Genomic DNA, 19579 nt, shown 5'->3' on the forward strand with positions numbered 1-19579 from the left:
GAGGTGGGCACATGGAAATTTGATCAGTAAGAATTAATGAGTTAATGTATTGACCATAGCTACTGTTTGATGTTACATTGTGCAAACTGGAATGAACAATTTAAATGCATTATGTAAGATTCTACCTTCAGTTGGAAGAGTAGAAACTTTGCGACTAAAAGCTGTTGTAGTGCAGCCAAGATCCAGAAGATTGAATTTGTGAATCATTGCTGTTTGTGTGAATGTCTTACCACAACCTGCATGAGTTAAACATAATGCATTTTGAACTGTGCAAAACAGAAAAATGTGAAGAGTGTCCAGTAATTGACTGTGTTATTCATGAGTTGAGTACCCTCACACTGCGTTAATTGTAACTCTTTATGGATTAGATCTAAAATATGTACTTCAGGAAATTCTGGCATTAACGTTGGAACAGGTAATCCAAGTAAATGACATGTCAGATTATGCCTGTTCAAAATATCGTCAATTTCTAATAGTGTTTTTTGCAAGAAACTTTTACACTGTATTCGTTTAAGAAATATTTGACCAGAAATATTCTAAAGCAAAGCCACAATGCTGGAGCGTCTGTTTTTATCTTCAATGCACAAATTACACCAAATAAATAATGCATTTGATTTTGCGAATTTAATTCCTTTGCTTCTAATCATATCATTTTGATCACCGACTCTTGGCTGTGGCATTTCAAAAATATTGTCACCATGCTATTCATTGTCATTTTAAGCAATACTGTAAGGGTGACGTGCTTCAGTAAACATCTTTTAAACAATTCCATTATAAGTTCTAACATATTCAAATGATTTAGGACCATTAATATGGAATAACAGCAAAAATAATGAAAAAGTTGCTCGTGTCCTGAAGACACTACATACATGAGGGTAATAGCTTTATCAGCACCTTGTACTTTTCTTCCACTTTTTTTAGTATCCACTCAGACACAGTGCATGGGAATGTCAGTATAACGTTTCAAACTACATCCCATTATTGTCCTACTCTGGAGCAAACATTTTGTCTATGCAGTAAATGAATGTAAACCCTAATGATATCATGCGACTGAAAAGGCATTAGAAATTCATAAATACGCCATACCACTTCAACTGATCCGACATAATGGCTATTCACATAATTTCTCACTTCAGCAATCTACACTTCATTTCCATGTGTTCTTTCATTGTCTACTCCTGTTGTTGCACTACCATTTCCTTTATACATATATTAATAAATGTATTTAACATTTTTAACTGTAGTGCAAACTTCAACTTTTACATCTCAATGAACTTTAGGAAGTAAATATGGATTGTATAGTACAACGTAACGATCGTCAAGTGTTTGGTCTTGAACATTAGCGCTAATACCATTTTTACATCTTCTGTACAATGGATATCCATTAACCGATTGTTGTGTAATTTGACAGAAATCTGTAAGAATTCTTTTTTGTACATTTACCATCTCTCATATACACAGAATTTTGATTAAATGCACCGTGTGGTCCATGCATTATATCTTTCGCAACTTATTCATATAGTTTAAGGTGTGTTCGAATATTTGATATTTCTCCACAATACTTAGATAAATATCAATAATCCACTGCAAAAATAATTTTTGTCAATGATGTAAGAGGCTGAAATCAACTTTAATTGACAGACGATAGTTTGCATTTGGAGACATAGTAACTTTACTTCTAGGCTGTCTTACAGCGGACAAATTTGGTGTACTATGGAACAAATTAGCATGCCACTCAGTGTGTCCACTAGAAGATAGCGATGGATATGCTAACAGATGCTGTGAGGAATCTAAAAGTGAGATGTTTGACTGTACTGTTATAACGAACCTATACTTCCAGAAAACTGAACTATTTTCTGGGTAATAAACATCGGTCCTGAAGAACAAAGTAAATTTAAAAAAGTATAATCAATTATAACCGAATCGTTATTGGACGACTACTTTTACGCAACAAAGATCAAAAGACTTTTGAGAAATGATAAAAACTGCAAAGTATTCAGTAAAATTTCAGATAATGAAGTTAATTATATTTTCTTAGTTTAAATTGCGATGCTTGTAGAACACGTTCGCCAGCTCACGATGTGAGCGAACAATATCGTTTAGTTGTAAAACAATACGGAAAAGTATTTACGGAATAATTAATGCAAGAGAGTTAGGCGGGAACGGCATAATAACAATCTCGAGCTCAGATTAAAAATCACAGTTAGCAACACGAAAGAAACCTAATAGTGAAATCAGTAAAGAAAATTTCGCCAAGCACATGCACTTCACTACTGATTGTTTGGGTCTCAGTTCGCGTAATAAATTGCTTCGGGCAGCCTCCCATAATGCTATTGTTGATATTTCTATTATTGTAACTGATCTTAAACAAATGTTTTCTGTGAAGCAAAGTGCCTCTAGCTAGCGCATAACTTTCATTAAATGACTACTGATTAACTTTTGCATTACACTGTTACATATTGTGGAAATGAGAGCAGAAATTATTGATCATACATGGAAATTAAACATTCTGATCTACAACAATCTTTGAGAACTCACTAAAATCACTTAGAAAACTAGTAATAATATTTAGCGATTCTGGAAAAGTGAAGAGTTCACTGAGCAACAATGTCCACCATCTTTATATATTAGTGCGACTCTGCAGCATACAAGTATCCTTCCCCGGAGTTTTCCTATGCCCCTAAAGTAACACCAGCTTCTGCAGCTTCTACAGGGTCGGGGTCGTCTATGTTAATACGTCTGCCACTTCCTATTTTTGATTATTTCTGTGATGCTTTACCACAGATCAGACCAATCTGTGATCATTCATGCTGCCATACAAGTTACTTGTAAGCAATCTCCTTCGTTGACTGACAGCGTTTTCCCAGTGTGGTGCCAATGAACCAAGGTCTGCCCCCTGCTTTATGTTCGACTAAGCACACGCCATCATTATGCTCGTTTCCCTACAAACTGCTACCGCCAGGTATCTGTATGAGTTGCAAGATTCCAGTTTTAAGTCACTGATATGGACATCAAAGGATACTATGTTTTGCATTTTTTGATGAACACATTTACATTTCTGATCAGTTAAGGTTAACTGACAATTTTTGCATAACCCTTAACTCTTAAAATGAGTGAATATATGTAAAGTTTTTGTGTCACAGAACACTTCATAACTGTATAACTGCATCAGCTGCAAAAAATGAAATTATGTAGTTTGTCATGCCAAGTCATTAACATCAAACATAAACATACTTCCCTGTGGCACAGTAGAAATTACCTCTACTTCTTTTAATCACACCACTTCCAAGGTAATATGCTGTGCCCCCCCCCCTCTCCCATACAAAATAATCCACACTCAAATCTCAAATTTCATTTGGTACCCTGTAAGATCGTACTTTAGCTAATAACCTAGATCTAATTGTGATTCAAATGCTTCTTGGCGGACAAGAAACTCTACATGCACTTGTGTTCGTTGAGCCATTTCTTTCAGGGTGAAATCTGAAAAGAGCGCAACATCATTTTGCTAGATCGATGTTTTTGAAACCCATGTTGGTCGGCAGTGATGAGGCCTTTTTTTTGGAGATAATAATTAATGCACTCTTAATTTACATTTGCTGTCCTAGCGACAGATCAACTTTATTTTGTTTTAATATACACTCCAGGAAATTGAAATAGAAACACCGTGAATTCATTGTCCCAAGAAGGGGAAACTTTATTGACACATTCCTGGGGTCAGATACATCACATGATCACACTGACAGAACCACAGGCACATAGACACAGGCAACAGAGCATGCACAATGTCGGCACTAGTACAGTGTATATCCACCTTTCGCAGCAATGCAGGCTCCTATTCTCCCATGGAGACGATCGTAGAGATGCTGGATGTAGTCCTGTGGAACGGCTTGCCATGCCACTTCCACCTGGCGCCTCAGTTGGACCAGCGTTCGTGCTGGACGTGCAGACCGCGTGAGACGACGCTTCATCCAGTCCCAAACATGCTCAATGGGGGACATATCCGGAGATCTTGCTGGCCAGGGTAGTTGACTTACACCTTCTAGAGCACGTTGGGTGGCACGGGATACATGAGGATGTGCATTGTCCTGTTGGAACAGCAAGTTCCCTTGCCGGTCTAGGAATGGTAGAACGATGGGTTCGATGACGGTTTGGATGTACCGTGCACTATTCAGTGTCCCCTCGACGATCACCAGTGGTGTACGGCCAGTGTAGGAGATCTCTCCCCACACCATGATGCCGGGTGTTGGCCCTGTGTGCCTCGGTCGTATGCAGTCCTGATTGTGGCGCTCACCTGCACGGCGCCAAACACGCATACGACCATCATTGGCACCAAGGCAGAAGCGACTCTCATCGCTGAAGATGGCACGTCTCCATTCGTCCCTCCATTCACGCCTGTCGCGACACCACTGGAGGCGGGCTGCACGATGTTGGGGCGTGAGCGGAAGACGGCCTAACGGTGTGCGGGACCGTAGCCCAGCTTCATGGAGATGGTTGCGAATGGTCCTCGCCGATACCCCAGGAGCAACAGTGTCCCTAATTTGCTGGGAAGTGGCGGTGCGGTCCCCTACGGCACTGCGTAGGATCCTACGGTCTTGGCGTGCATCCGTGCGTCGCTGTGGTCCGGTCCCAGGTCGACGGGCACGTGCACCTTCCGCCGACCACTGGCGACAACATCGATGTACTGTGGAGACCTCACGCCCCACGTGTTGAGCAATTCGGCGGTACGTCCACCCGACCTCCCGCATGCCCACTATACGCCCTCGCTCAAAGTCTGTCAACTGCACATACGGTTCACGTCCACGCTGTCGCGGCATGCTACCAGTGTTAAAGACTGCGATGGAGCTCCGTATGCCACGGCAAACTGGCTGACACTGACGGCGGCGGTGCACAAATGCTGCGCAGCTAGCGCCATTCGACGGCCAACACCGTGGTTCCTGGTGTGTCCGCTGTGCCGTGCGTGTGATCATTGCTTGTACAGCCCTCTCGCAGTGTCCGGAGCAAGTATGGTGGGTCTGACACACCGGTGTCAATGTGTTCGTTTTTCCATTTCCAGGAGTGTAGATGACTCAGATTTTGTATATTCAATTTTGAAATCATTTTTCAAATGAAACCTGTTCATCGTGGTTTGAGTCTGCAGCTGAAGACTCCCTCAGTGAGGCACATTAGTGGTGCAGCTGTATCGAGGTACTGATGTACGAAAGGCTCCTTATCTAAAACTGCTGTAGTTGGCATCGGTATGGAATGGCCCAACTGTTATAAATACTCAAAACAACTACTCCACTGCCCCTTTTGCTGAAACTTATTGAAACTGTATAATTTCCATTAATAAGAATATCAACAATTCATTTAATTAAAGTAACGACAACGTAACTAGACTTAATTACTTGATTTATGAGCCAAAATAAAGAGCTTTATTTCCTGTACTGTTATGTTTTTATTTCTCAAGTCTATTGTAGAATGCTGCCTGATGTGTGCCATATTTTTATGACATGTGTGTAGTATATGTTGCTCTCTTTGTCTGTAGTTAATAATACGTCTTCATCCTGAACTCAAACTTCAGTTCTTTGGATGGTTGCAGTTTGATGACGAAAAGAAGACATGGCAACATTAAGAAGATATTTATTTTTTTGTACATGCTGTCATTCATTATTGGCTGCACTGCTCCATCTGGTAAGTAAGTACTCTAGCCGTTTTTCTGCTAACAAAATAGATGCTTAGTGCATAATCAATAGAGGTTCACTTGGTTTTTGACAGTCAGTCTCAAACAGTATTACATTACATCACCATTAGATCATAGCTCATAACATAGACTGTAGCTGTTACATGGAAGTCAGCGACAGCTGAGACTGCTAATCATAATGTTTTATTATTTAGTCTGCTAAACTGCTAATTTATTTTTTTCTATGCTGCCATATTTGAAAATATCTATGTGATGTCTGATCTTTCTGGTGTGTCCAAATGGACAACCATTTTTTATTCTGCAACCACTATGATTTAGTCAGGTCCAGTGTTCGTTTGACACATCATTCAGTGGGTAAAGATGAAAATATATGCTAGACCTGGATTCGAACTCGTGTCTCCTGCTTACTAGGCAGATGTGCTGAACACTGCACCATCTAGACACAGTGCTCTTGACAACTGCAGAGACTACCTTAGCATGCTTCCTGTCAGACCAAGATTCTCAACTTATCCACACACTACTGATGTAGTGCCCCTTGCCTCTTATCCTCATTACCATCAAAAACACACATCACGTATATAATTAAGGTGAGGATGGCCAATGATCACTTTAATGCAGGTGCACACCACGTTCGAACTCTTATGGGAATGGGCGAAATGCCGCAAATAATGAGGATAATGGGCAAGAGGCACTACAACAGTAGGTGTGGTATATGTTAAGAATTTAAATCTGACAGGACGTGAATTAGGACACTGTATGGATGGTGCAGTGGTCAGGACATCTGCCTAATAAGCAGAAGACTCGGGTTCATATCCTAATCGTGCAAAAAATTTCAACTTCTCTCATTGATTCAACCAATGCTCACCGACAGCTAATGTAATTCTTTCCTTTGTATCTTAATATTTGAAAATATGTTTGGTATCACTGGTGTTTACCCCTTCAAAAAGGAATAGCACTCGTGCAAAGTGTTAAGATTTCTGGCTGGATTACCTTCACTAATTCATCATTCATTTTTTACAGTTCTTGAGAGCTGTAGTTCAGCAGACTGCCAGCTTGTTCAGTGTGGGCGCTGTCGGCAAAGTTTCTAAGCGCTGGGTTGCATCACTCCGGCCTGGGGAAATGCACTGAAGGTCCACTGAAGATGCACAGAAGGGAAATGTGGGAGAAGGGAAAATCCGCAGCAGTATTCTGTGGAGTGTGAGTGGTGATAAAACTAATATCGCGGGTTCAGATAAACAGATAACTTGAATATTGCAACTGACACCACGCTGTAACGAAATACAATAGCTATCAAATCATTTGTATTGCAGACACATGAATAATTCAGTTTGGGTTCATAACTAATGTTGTATGACTGTTGCTAACGGTGTCACTCTGTAAGTACAGACACAAGTTACTGCACAGGAGACACAGAAGTAATTTCAGTGATGGGTCCGACATGAAAACGCATTCAACCTATAGAGCAGTATGTGGCTGTTGTCCAGGTAAGGTGAAATCTGCAATAGTTTCACTTGGCTCAAACCACGATCCTATCAACTAACTCTCTGTTATCAGATTCTGGAATAACTGATGTTTTTTTGTAATAGAGGATTTCAGATTTTTTATTGTTTTCACAAAAGGAAGCTTGTATCTTCGTGGATTAGTTTTTACGTGTATGTGATGAAAAGTAACACCTCCTTTTTTTATTCGAAAACTCTTATAGCTTTTAAATAAAGCAAATTTTATTACCATTGTACATCTTTACTCTTCATCCATGCATATTTATTTCGCAATATAGTCATCCTGGCGACACACGAATTTCTGACAACGAGAGACCCGTACTTCGATACTGTCACTGCAGAATGTTTGTTGAAGAAGCCACAACCTGCACCTTTCCATCAATATCAATATCAATGTGAAAGTGAACTCCTCGAAGGAGCTCTTTAAGTTTTGGGTACACCTGAAAGCAGGATGGGGCCAAGTCAGAAATGTATGGACGATGGTCGAAGTATCAGATAGTGCAGCGTTCTTATGTGGTATAGCTCTGTCGTGCAGAAGGAGAGGATGGTCCACGTGTGAAAAAGTTTCTGAGGGTTCCGCTGTATGCTGAGATTCTTACGACACACCAAGCCATGTCACATGCTACAATGTAGAGTCCTCTAGTGGCAGCCAGTAGCAGCTTGTGTCAGGGGAGTGATATGCATGACATGTGACATGTCAACCAATCTTGACAACAGAATAAAAATTTCTCAAGCACTAGATTTCAATATGTTCTCGTAGATCTCTCTCATTATCTTGTGTGTACAACACATCCCTTACTTGTGAGTACACAAGAATAATCATAGCAAGAGGAACAATGTACCCAGGAAAACATGAGTCACTGGCAGAACTATCGTCCATAAACGCAACGTCATAAGCAGTTTGCTCCATTTTCTAATGGTTTGTTGTTTTTAGAGATGAAGATATTTACTATGCAGCACTTGCAAACATTTGGTCTTCTACATATTTAAATATTGCGTAGTATATTGAGCCCATTTCTGGTATACTGTAAATTCATCAGTTTGAGAGTTTTGTTGTGAATAAAATTCTGAATATTTTTAAAGCTAATTACACAATGTGACAGCAGTTAAGCAATACCTTGTCAGTGGTGCAGAGAAAGTGTTCTAGAATGGAACACATGGCATTTGCAAATGAACACAATCTTTAGTCTGTTAACAGTTTCACCTGTCCTGCGAATTGAACAATGTATTAGTTGCCAGTAGCTCGTATTTCGACATGTTTTTAATTTTTTACTGTGTTATTATAAAACTTATTCTTAATTTCATTTCATTAACTACTTATTGGTGTGTAGTAGAATAATGGTTCAAATGGCTCTGAGCACTATGGGACTTAACATCTGAGGTCATCAGTCCCCTAGAACTTAGAACTACTTAAACCTAACTAACCTAAGGACATCACGCACATCCATGCCCAAGGGAGGATTCGAACCTGCGACCTTAGCAGTCGCATGGTTCTGGACTGAAGCGCCTAGAACCGCTCGACCAGTAGTAACAGGTAGACTACCAAGTACATTACATTACTGAAGAGATTTTCTCGATTGCAGCACTTTTGAATTTCAGTCGAATATTTGTTCCTAAGTCGATGACCATATTGTACCTCGGAATGTGTTTTCGCATTTGTTTGAAGTTTAATCATACATTATATTTTATGATATCAGAAAAGTCTGCAGCAAATCAAAGGTGTGTGCCATCGTTTAAAACTGTCAATAAGATGATCTACTAAAAATCTAGTGGAGGGGAGTACAGAAACAGTGAATGACCACAGGTTTAAATTTATCATATTCTTTATTTTAATAATGAAGAAAAGTCTTGAGAATTGAACAATTTGTTAGTTGCCAGTAGCTCGTATGTTGACATGTTTTTAATTTTTAATGGCGCTATTATAAAATTATTCTTAATTTCATTTCATTTACTAATTATTGGTGTGTAGTAGAGTAACAGGTACACTAGTAAGTACAGTATTGATGAGATTTTATAGTCTGCAGGACTTTTGAATTTCAGTAGAATATTTGTTCCTAGGTCGATGACCACATTGTACCTTGGAAAACGTTATCACATTTGAGATAATTTTAATCTTCCAGTATTTTTTATAAGTTTTGAAAAATTTTATATCACATTAAAAGTGTATACCATGATTTAAAATTGAAATAGTTGGATGTACTAAACACCTTTTGGAGGGCTCACTAGAAGCAAAAGCCATACAAATGTACAGAGATAAAACGCTGTCCCTGAAGTTGGAGTATAGAAACAGTGAATGACCGCAGGTTTAAATTTATCACATTCTTCATTTTAATAATGAAGAAAAGTCATGGAGTGGAGCTCTTTCCGTTTTACTCGTAGGATGTCTGTCGAACTGTTAGCTTCACCTTAGCAAGTCTGCCAGCTGCTGGTGGTCTTTCTGCCTGGCGAGGTCCAGTGGGGTTTTTCCCTGGTTATTCCTGGAGCTCCGATCGGCCCCTGCCTCCAGTAGTGCCGATACCACCCCTTCGTGGCCCTTCTGAGCAGCATTGTGCAATGGCGTTTCCCCCCACTGATCCCTGGCGTTGTGGTAAGGAGTGGCTGCCAGAAGCAGCCTCACCACAGCCTCACGGCCATGATACGCAGCCAAGAGCAGGGGCGTGCTCTGCGTTTTGTTCCTGGCATCTACCTCTGCACCTGCTTCCAGCAGTAGCTGCGCCACAGCCTCGTGGCCATTAATTGCAGCCCTGTGCAGTGGAGTCTCCTGCCAGCTGCTGCACCTGGCGTCCACGTCTGCTCCACCCTCCACCAGGCACCTCGCTGCCTTCACGTGTCCTCTGGTTGCTGCCCAGTGGAGGGTGGTCCACCTGTCCTTGCCCTCGTCCCTCGCCCCTACGTCCGCACCAGCTGCCAGCAGAGTCTGCAACTCGTCGACTGCATCCTCCTTCGCTGCCTGAATCAGCCTGCTGTTCTTCTCTTTTTCAGGAAGGCTTCTGTGCAAAAAAGACAAACTGTCACATATTTCTTCAAGTACATACTTCTGATTAAGAATACTGCAGAAGAGCCTGAGATGAGAGCAGTCCCAAAAATAGATCTGTTCAACGATCACTAACTAATCTGCAGTTTTCTCCGTGTTACAAAACAGTGGGACAGTCTCCATTTATTAAAGTACAGATGTACAGTGACACCATACTCCCAATGTCCTCATCGATTAAAAATTCCTACATTCCATCCCTCCAACATTTAGTCATCATATTTTGTCACATTGATTCCTGACATTTAGTGTTTTGAGCTCAGAATGCTGTTGTTCAGCAGTCATTGCCTTCCACCGAAACGCCTTATGAAGGTAAAATAGTCCTTGATGTGCAGCAGCTCCCTTTTTAATACACAGAAACGTGGCATACAAACTACTCACATCTTCAAGTATTTAAAGAATGTTTTCCATCATGGCAGTCCATTTATTTGCAAATTTGTTGAAACATCGTCATCGAACAGAGCAAACTAATGTTTAACGGGAAACAGTTTAATTGCACTATGTCGGATATTCACTATGTGATCAAAAGTGTCCATACACCTTAAAAACGTACGATTTTCATATTAGGTGCATTGTGCTGCCAGCTACTGCTAGGTACTCCGTATCAGTGACTTCAGCAGTCATTAGACATCGTGAGGGAACAGAACGGGATACTCCGCAGAACTCGCAGACTTCGAATGTGGTCAGGTGATCGATCGGGTGTCACTTGTGTTATACGTCTGGACTGAAGATTACCACACTCCTAGACATCCCTAGGTCCTCTGTTTCCGATGTGATAGTGAAGTGGAAACGTGTAGGGGCACGTACAGCACAAAAGCGTACAGGCCTACCTCGTCTGTTGACTGACAGAGGCCGTCGACTGTTGAAAAGAGACGTAATGTGTAATAGACAGACATCTATCCAGACCATCACACAGGGATTCCAAACTGCATCAGGATCCTCTGCAAGTACTATGACAGTTAGGCGGGAGGTGAGAGAACTTGGATTTCGAGCAGCTGCTCATAAGCCAAACATCACGCTGGTAAGTGCCAAATGACGCTCCGCTTGGTGTTAAGGAACGTTAACTTTGGACGATTGAACAGTGGAAATACGTTGTGTGGAGTGGCGAATCACGGTACACAACGTGGCGATCTGATGGCAGGGTGTGAGTATGGTGAATGCCTCGTGAACATCATCTGCCAGCGTGTGTAGTGCCAACAATAAAATTCGGAGGCGCTTGCACTCCTTGTTGTTTCGCGTGGCATTATCACAGCACTGGCCTGCACTGATGTTTTAAGCACATTATTGCTTCCCACTGTTGAAGAGCAATTCGGAGATGGCGATTGCATCTCTCAACATGATCGAGCACCTGTTCATAATGCACGACCTGTGACGGAGTGCTTACACGACAATAAGATCCCTGTAATGGACTGACCTGCACAGAGTCCCGACCCGAACCCGAATCCTGTAGAACACCTCTGGGATGTTTTTGAACGCCGGCCTCGTGCCAGGTCTCACCAACCGACATCGATACCCCTCCTCAGTGCAGCACTCTGTGAAGAAATGGCTCCAATTCCCCAAGAAACCTTCCAGCCCCTGATTGAACGAATGCCTGTGAGAGTGGAAGCTGTCATCAAGACTAAGGGTGAGACAATACCATATTGAATTCCAGCAATACCGATGGAGCGCACCACGAACTTGTAAATCATTTTCAGCGAGGTGTCCGGATACTTTTGATCACATAGTGTACCAACTGCTCTACCTTAACTTCTTTATCCATATACACAAACATATTTGTTGGCATACACATATACAGACTTGCTGAGAAGACTATGCTTGTGCGATAACCAGCATATCCACATGAAGTCACACACTCACACACACTCATGTGCACACACATACACATATACATATACACAGAACCACACAACCAGCCCTCCTCTTCCTCTCGCACACACATACAAAAGCACACAAATTTACAACTTATGTCCCTGTACTGCAGTGTGTCTAAAGGCAACAGCAAATCCAGTAGTTTTTGAAAGTAAATTTTTGAGTCATGTGATTGGCTAGATTACTATATGCAATACAGCTCCAAAAAACACACTGTAGACCCAACACTGCTCCTGTTTTTACTGATAAACACATCATATCCTTTGTGTGTGACACGCTCACTACAATGAGTCTAATACACAAAACCTACATTATGACATTATAAACTGTGTTCCTTGTCATCAGGAATAAAATGTAACAAATTCTTTACAGTGTAAAGCAATTGAACAACAAATTCTTCCTTTTATACTGCCACTTGAGATATTAGAGCTGTCAAATGCAATATAAGAAAAGCGAAGAAGTCATAATAGAGGGAAACGTGGATGGAGAAGATGAATGACTTTAAAGAGAGTGAGGATCTAAGTGTGGATTATGCCATCCCAGTACATAATACTGAAAGTGCAGCAGAAAACTCAGTCCCACAAAAGACTCCCTTCTAGGCCTCTGCCTGGTCTGGTGGGATGAAGAACGTGAGATGGCAGCTACTGAGGGGAGAGAAACAGTCAAAACCTACAAGTGACAAGCCGCAGAAGAGAATTTTCTGTACAGTAATCACATCAAGCAAGGACGCAGCGTATACACCCACTCAATGCTCCATGAGTATCGTTTGGAATACGATGTTGAGAACAAGAATATTGAGAACAAGATGTATTAGTACAGCAGTGGAAAATCTACAGGAAATACCTAATTTTCTTTTAGAAAACATTTTATGCTACTTGAGCCCAAGCGCATCAGCACAGGAAAATGCAAGCTCATGGTACAGCGTCAGATGGAACACCTACCAAATGTAATATTCTCCCTGTTGGGAACACCTAGAATAATAGCGCACAGCAAGACTATGGGGCCAGGACCGAGTAACATTCACTGTTCATTGCCCCAGCAACGTCAGAGGAGGGATAAATTCATTTATTGAATATCTCAAATAAAGTATGGACCAACCAGATCTACAGCCATTAATTGAAGACTGCTCGGATCTTACAAATAAATAAAATGGGAAAGGTGCCTGAGTGCACTCCATCATATAGTTCCATCATCCATTTCGAGGTCTCATTAACACACGATAGGAAAATGATGGAACACAAATTAGGTAGATTGAGAATCGAAAATGTTACGGCGTAAAGTCAAGCGTCAGCTCGCCAGTCGGGAACGATAGAGAAGAGATGGTGTGAGAAGACGTCAGCTAATTGCGCTCTGACCGACCCCTCTCCAGGACGACAAGGCGGCAGCGGCCCCTATTCAGAGAGGATGTAAGCGCCGTGACCGACTGGTGAAGACCCAGTTGAATAGGAGTTTCAAAATTAGGCACTTGTATTGCAGCGACTTAGGATTGTTTATACTGAAGAACACTGCTTATTTTGCATGTCGCCATTTGCTTGCGACACATGTGTGTAACTGACGAAGTTAGGCATTGTAACTTTCTTTTTCTAATAAAACTCGTTAATGTGATACGTTTGAATGTTGTGTAGGATCCGAGAAAGTAGGTTTCCTAGATACCCCACATTTGACGATGGGCAGGGAGACATAACAATTGACGACGAGGCTGGATTTAACAGAAAAGCACTGTCCATTGGACAAACAGGCTGTAGAAAGTGTTGCGGCACAACTGAGTGTAGTATCATTCTTGTACTGCATTGTATGTTAACCAGGGACCTAGAAACGACAGAGAGGCTCCGTCCCCGCCGCAGCCGCAGTGGTCCACAACCCCACGACGACTACCGCAGTCCACTTCAGCCCTCCACCGCCCCACACAGAACCCAGAGTTATTGTGCGGTTTGGCCCCCAGTGGACCCCCCAAGGAACGTCTCACACGAGACGAGTGTAACCCCTATGTTTGTGTGGTAGAGTAATGGTGGTGTACGACGCATACAAGGAGAAATTGTCTGCGCAGCAATCGCCGACATAGTGTAACTGAGGCGGAGTAAGGGGAACCAGCCCGCATTCGCCGAGGCAGATGGAAAACCACCTAAAAACCATCCACAGACTGGCCAGTTCACTGGACCTTGACACAAATCCGGCGGGCGGATTCGTGCCGGAGACCATGTGCTCCTTCCCGCCTGGAAAGCCGTGCGTTAGACCGCACGACCAAACGGGCGGGCTAGTATAATTCTGACTGATATACCAGTTATGTTCAGTGTCAATTAATATTTGCTAGTAGTGTATACAGATATGACAATCAATTATGAAAGTCTTTGTATCCTGCTGTTGATGAATAAGTTGAAGAACCATGACATCTGCAGTCATTCATTCACAAGCTATATCGATCGATGTCTGATAGAAGCCTGATTATTACAAGAAACTATGAAACAGTAGGTACATAAGATCAACATCCACTGTTTCATGCAAGTGCCACCAAGTAGATGCATGCACTATGCGGATGATTTATATGTGTCTACTCGTATCGATAGTTTCACTGAGTATCAGCGTCAGATGGATAACGCTATGACAATGTACAGTCAATGGCTAAATGAGGACTGCTCCGACATACTGCCTGATAAATCAGCTGTGTGCCTTTATGTGAGACATAGGGTTAACGAAACAAGATTTATTTTCAGGACCAAAAATTCTGAAAATGGCTTTTAGATAAGCCGAAACAGGTTAATAAAGGAAAGTTATTGCGACCTGGACTGTTAATTCTAACTCAAGAATTATAAGATTAGTAGCCTCTATATTCCCGGTCTAAAGAGTGGTCAAATACTTAGGGCTTTATACCTATCATGTGGTAATGTGATCACATCACATTAAACATGTAATTAACAAATGTCAAGATGCCGGGAGTATCCCTCGCGCTGTGACAGGGTTTCGTTGGGAAGCACACTCAAGAATCTTCATTAGCATACATAGCGCGCTAATAATACCTTACATGTGTTACAGATGCATCTGTTGCAGATCAACAAAGAAGAACAGACTACAAGAACTTTGTCTTGCCGTGAAGCTATCAGGGCATTCAAATCGACTTCAACTAACGTACAGCTGATGGAAGTAAATGAAATGATATTAGAACTACGCAGGAAATACATAACTGTCAAATGCTTCATCATCAGATTCCTCCTGAAACGTTTTCACTTCTCAAATGAAAATTTGATAGCAGATATTGAAGTGCTATCCAGGCAGGTATTGAATTAAGAAGAAACCACCCCTTCAGCAGAATTTTACTTCGATGCTCCGTCATTCCGCAAATACGTCGCCAGTTCCAAAAATATAAGCTGCTTCAGCATGCCCCACGCTAACACCTTCATGAAGCTGCTTATCGAGACGCAACTTCTTTACTGCAAGTCACACTGAGCGATAAAGTCGTAGTTAGCAAACTAGCACCTGGACCATCCTCAAGATAGATCAACGCAGATAGGTGTAAATAAAAAGAAGCGCAGGAAGTGGATTTGTAGTTAGCAAGGCTAATTAAGGAGGCAAATTCAAGCTTTCTGAAGTTGCATTCACTTTCACTGCAGAACTCATTGCGATTTTAGAGCGATATAAATACGCAGGAGAATTGCAAGAAGAAAAAATCAATTTTATCAGACTCATGTTCAGCAATTATTCTGTTAAAATGCTACCACGCCAATAATTACGTAGTATACCGCATTATTGAACCAACACAGGAGCTTTTCCGCGTAAATAAGACGACCTTCATCTTATTGCTCAGAGTGCACAGTGGAATAAACGGTAGTGAAAATGTAGACAAGCTGTCCAAGAAAGCTCTTTACACCGCTGTAGCGAAATACGATAAAGTGCCACCCGACAATCTTTTTCACACCATAAGAATTATAATCAGTGCCAGGTGGAGTGAAAATCTACAGTGGTTTTACGACATTGGAAGCAGACGCTGTGCCACTGCGGTACTAACCTCCAATCACGTCGTAAGTACCAAAATCGCAGATACAGCAGAAACTTTGCATTGAGGTGACAAAAAACGTGGGGTGCCCCCTAATATCGTTTCCTTTCCCCCAGCATAGTGCAGCGGCCTGGTGTAGCAAGGACTCAACAAGTCGTTGGAAGGTCCCAGTAGAAATAGTGAAAAAATGCTATCTCTGTTCTTGTCCGTAACAGCAAAAGCATTGCTGGTGCAAGATTTTGTGCACGAACTGACTTCCTGATTATGTCTTATAAATTATTGACAGAATTCATGTCGGAAGCTCGAATTCTCCACAATATTCCTCAAAACTGTAACGAACAACTGTGGCTCAGCAACATGGCGCATTGTCATCCATACAAATTTCACCGTCCATGAGTGGCTGTGGACGGTCTCCTAGTAGCCGAAAAAACCATTTCCAGTCATGATCGGTTCAGTAGGATCAGAGGAGCTAGACCATTACATGTAAACATAGCTCACACCATTATGGAGCCTTCACCAGCTTGCATGGTGCCTTGTTGCAAAACCTGGGTCCATGGTTTCGTTGTGCCTGCGCCACACTCGAGCACTACCATCAGGACTCACCAACTGAAATCGGGTCCCATCTTGCCAGCCCGCGATTTTTCAGTCACTTGGGGTCCAACCGATATGATTATGAGCCCAGGAGAGGCACTACAGGCGATGTCGTGCTGTTGGCAGAGGCACCCACGTCGGTCGTAATCTGAAATTGGGACTCATTTGACCAGCCCGCCCGTTTTCAGTCACTTGGGGTCCAACCGATATGATCGCCAGACCAGGAAGGGCACTATAGGTGATGTCATGCTGTTGGCAGAGGCACCCACGTCGGTCGTAATCCGTAATCGGGACTCATTTGACAAGCCCACCCATTTTCAGTCACTTGGGATCCAACCAATATGATCGCCAGACCACGAGAGGCACTACTAGTGATGTCGTGCTGTTGGAAGAGGCATCCACGTCGGTCGTAATCTGAAATCGGGACTCATTTGACTAGCCCGACCATTTTCAGCCACTTGGGGTTCAACCGCTATGATTGCCAGACCAGGAGAGGCACTACAAGTAATGTTGAGCTGTTGGCAGAGGCACCCATGTTGGTCCTAATCCTCAATCGGAGCTCATATGACCAGCCTGCCCATTTTCAGTCACTTGGGGTCCAACCGATATGATCGCCATACCACTAGAGGCACTACAAGTGATGTCGTGCTGTAGGAAGAGGCATCCAGGTCGGTGGTAATCTGAAATCGAGACTCATTTGACAAGACCGCCCATTTTCAGTCACTTGGCGTCCAACTAATATGATCGCGAGACCAGGAAAAGCACTATAGGTGATGTTGTGATGTTGGCAGAGGCACCCATGTAGCTTGTAATCCGAAATCGGGACTCATTTAACCATCCAGCCCATTTTCAGTCACTTGGGTCCCAACCGACATGATCACGAGCCCAGGAGAGGTATTACAGGCCAAGTCGTGCTGTTGGCAGAGGCATCCACGTCAGTCGTAATCTGAAATCGGGACTCATTTGACCAGACCGCCCATTTTCAGTCACTTGGTGTCCAACCGATATGATCGCGAGACCAGGAGAGGCACTATAGGTAATGGCGTGCTGTTGACAGAGGCACCCAGTTCGGTCGTATTCTGAAATGGGAACTCGTTTGACCAGCCTGCCCAAATTCAGTCCCTTGGGGTCCAACCCCTATGATTGCGAGCCCAGGAGAGGCACTACAAGCGATGTCGTGCTGTTGGCAGAGGCACCCACGTCGGTCGTAAACCGTAATCGGGACTAATTTGACCATCCCTTCCATTTTTAGTCACCTGGGGTCCATCCATGATTGCGAGCCCAGGAGAGGCACTACAGGCCGTGTCGTGCTGTTGGCAGAGGCATCCACATTAGTCGTAATCTGAAATTGGGACTAATTTGACCAGACCGCCCTTTTTCAGACGCTTGGTGTCCAACCGATATGATCGCGTGAGGCACTACAGGCCGTTTCGTACTGTTGGCAGAGGCATCCACGTCGGTCGTAATCTGAAATCGGGACTCATTTCACTAGCCCGCTTATTTTCAGTCACTTGGGTCCCAACCGACATGATCACGAGCCCAGGAGAGGCACTAGAGGCCATGTCGTGCTGTTGCCCGTGGCATGCACGTCGGTCGTAATCCGAAATCGGGACTCATTTGACCAGACCGCCCTTTGTCAGTCACTTGGGGCCCAATAAATATGATCGCAAAACCAGGAGAGGCACTATAGGTAATGGCGTGCTGTTGACAGAGGCACCCAGGTCAGTCGTATTCCGAAATGGGAACTCATTTGACCAGCCCACCCATTTCCAGTCGCTTGGGGTCCAACCGAAATAAACGCCACACCAGGAGAGGCACTACAAGTGATGTCATGCTGTTGGCAGGGGCACCCAGGTCGGTCGTAATCTGAAATCGGGACTAATTTGGCCAGACCGCCCATTTTCAGTCACTTTAGGTCCAACCAATATGATCACGAGACCAGGAGGAGCATTATAGGGTATGTAGTGCTGTTGGCAGAGAGCACCCACTTCGGTCGTAATCCATAATCGGGACTCATTTGACCAGCCCGTCCATTTTTAGTCACCTGGGGCCCAACCGATATGATCGCAAGCCCAGGAGAGGCACTACAGGCCATGTCGTGCTGTTGGCAGAGGCATCCACGTCAGTCGTAATTTGAAATCGGGACTCATTTGACCAGACCGCCCATTTTCAGACACCTGGGGTCCAACCAATATGATCACGATACCAGGAGAGGCACTATAGGTAATGAAGTGCTGTTGACAGAGGCACCCAGGTCGGTTGTACTCTGAAATGGGAACTCATTTGACCAGCCTGCCCAATTTCAGTCACTTGGTGTCCAACCGGTATGATTGCGAGCCCAGGAGAGGCACTACAAGCGATGTCGTGCTGTTGGCAGAGGTACCCACGTCGGTCGTAAACCGTAATCGGGACCCATTTGACCATCCCCTCCATTTTTAGTCACCTGGGGCCAATCCGATATGATTGCGAGCCAAGGAGAGGCACTACAGGCCGTGTCGTGGTGTTGGCAGAGGCATCCACGTCGGTCGTAATCTGAAATTGGGACTCATTTGACCAGACCGCCCATTTTCAGTCACTTGGCGTCCAACCGATATGAACGCAAGCCCAGGAGGGACACTATAGGTGATGTCGTGCTGTTGGCAGAGGCACCCAAGTTGGTCGTAATCCGTAATCGGGACTCATTTGACCAGCTAGTCCATTTTTAGTCACTTGGGGTCCAACCGATATGATCGCGAGCCCAGGAGAGGCACTACAGGCCATGTTGTGCTGTTGGCAGAGGCACCCACGTCGGTCGTAATCTGAAATCGGGACTCAGTTGACCAGCCCGCCCGTTTTCAGTCACTTGGGGTGCATGTGATATGATCGCCAGACCATGAGGGACACCATAGATGATATCATGCTGTTGGCAGAGGCACCCACGT

At 43.4% G+C, this 19579-nt stretch overlaps 1 protein-coding gene across 1 annotated transcript in view; it reads right to left on the reverse strand.

Moving 5' to 3' along the window:
• Positions 1–8984: 8984 nt before the first annotated feature.
• Positions 8985–19579, reverse strand: part of LOC124545311 (poly [ADP-ribose] polymerase tankyrase-1-like) — a 32381-nt gene continuing 21786 nt past the window's right edge. The window contains exon 4 of the mRNA XM_047124212.1: positions 8985–10169. Coding sequence (XP_046980168.1) covers positions 9581–10169 — 589 coding nt within the window. The 3' untranslated portion in view covers positions 8985–9580. The remainder of the gene's footprint in view (positions 10170–19579) is intronic.

Source organism: Schistocerca americana, chromosome 8 (assembly GCF_021461395.2).
Source record: "Schistocerca americana isolate TAMUIC-IGC-003095 chromosome 8, iqSchAmer2.1, whole genome shotgun sequence".
Taxonomy (NCBI): domain Eukaryota; kingdom Metazoa; phylum Arthropoda; class Insecta; order Orthoptera; family Acrididae; genus Schistocerca; species Schistocerca americana.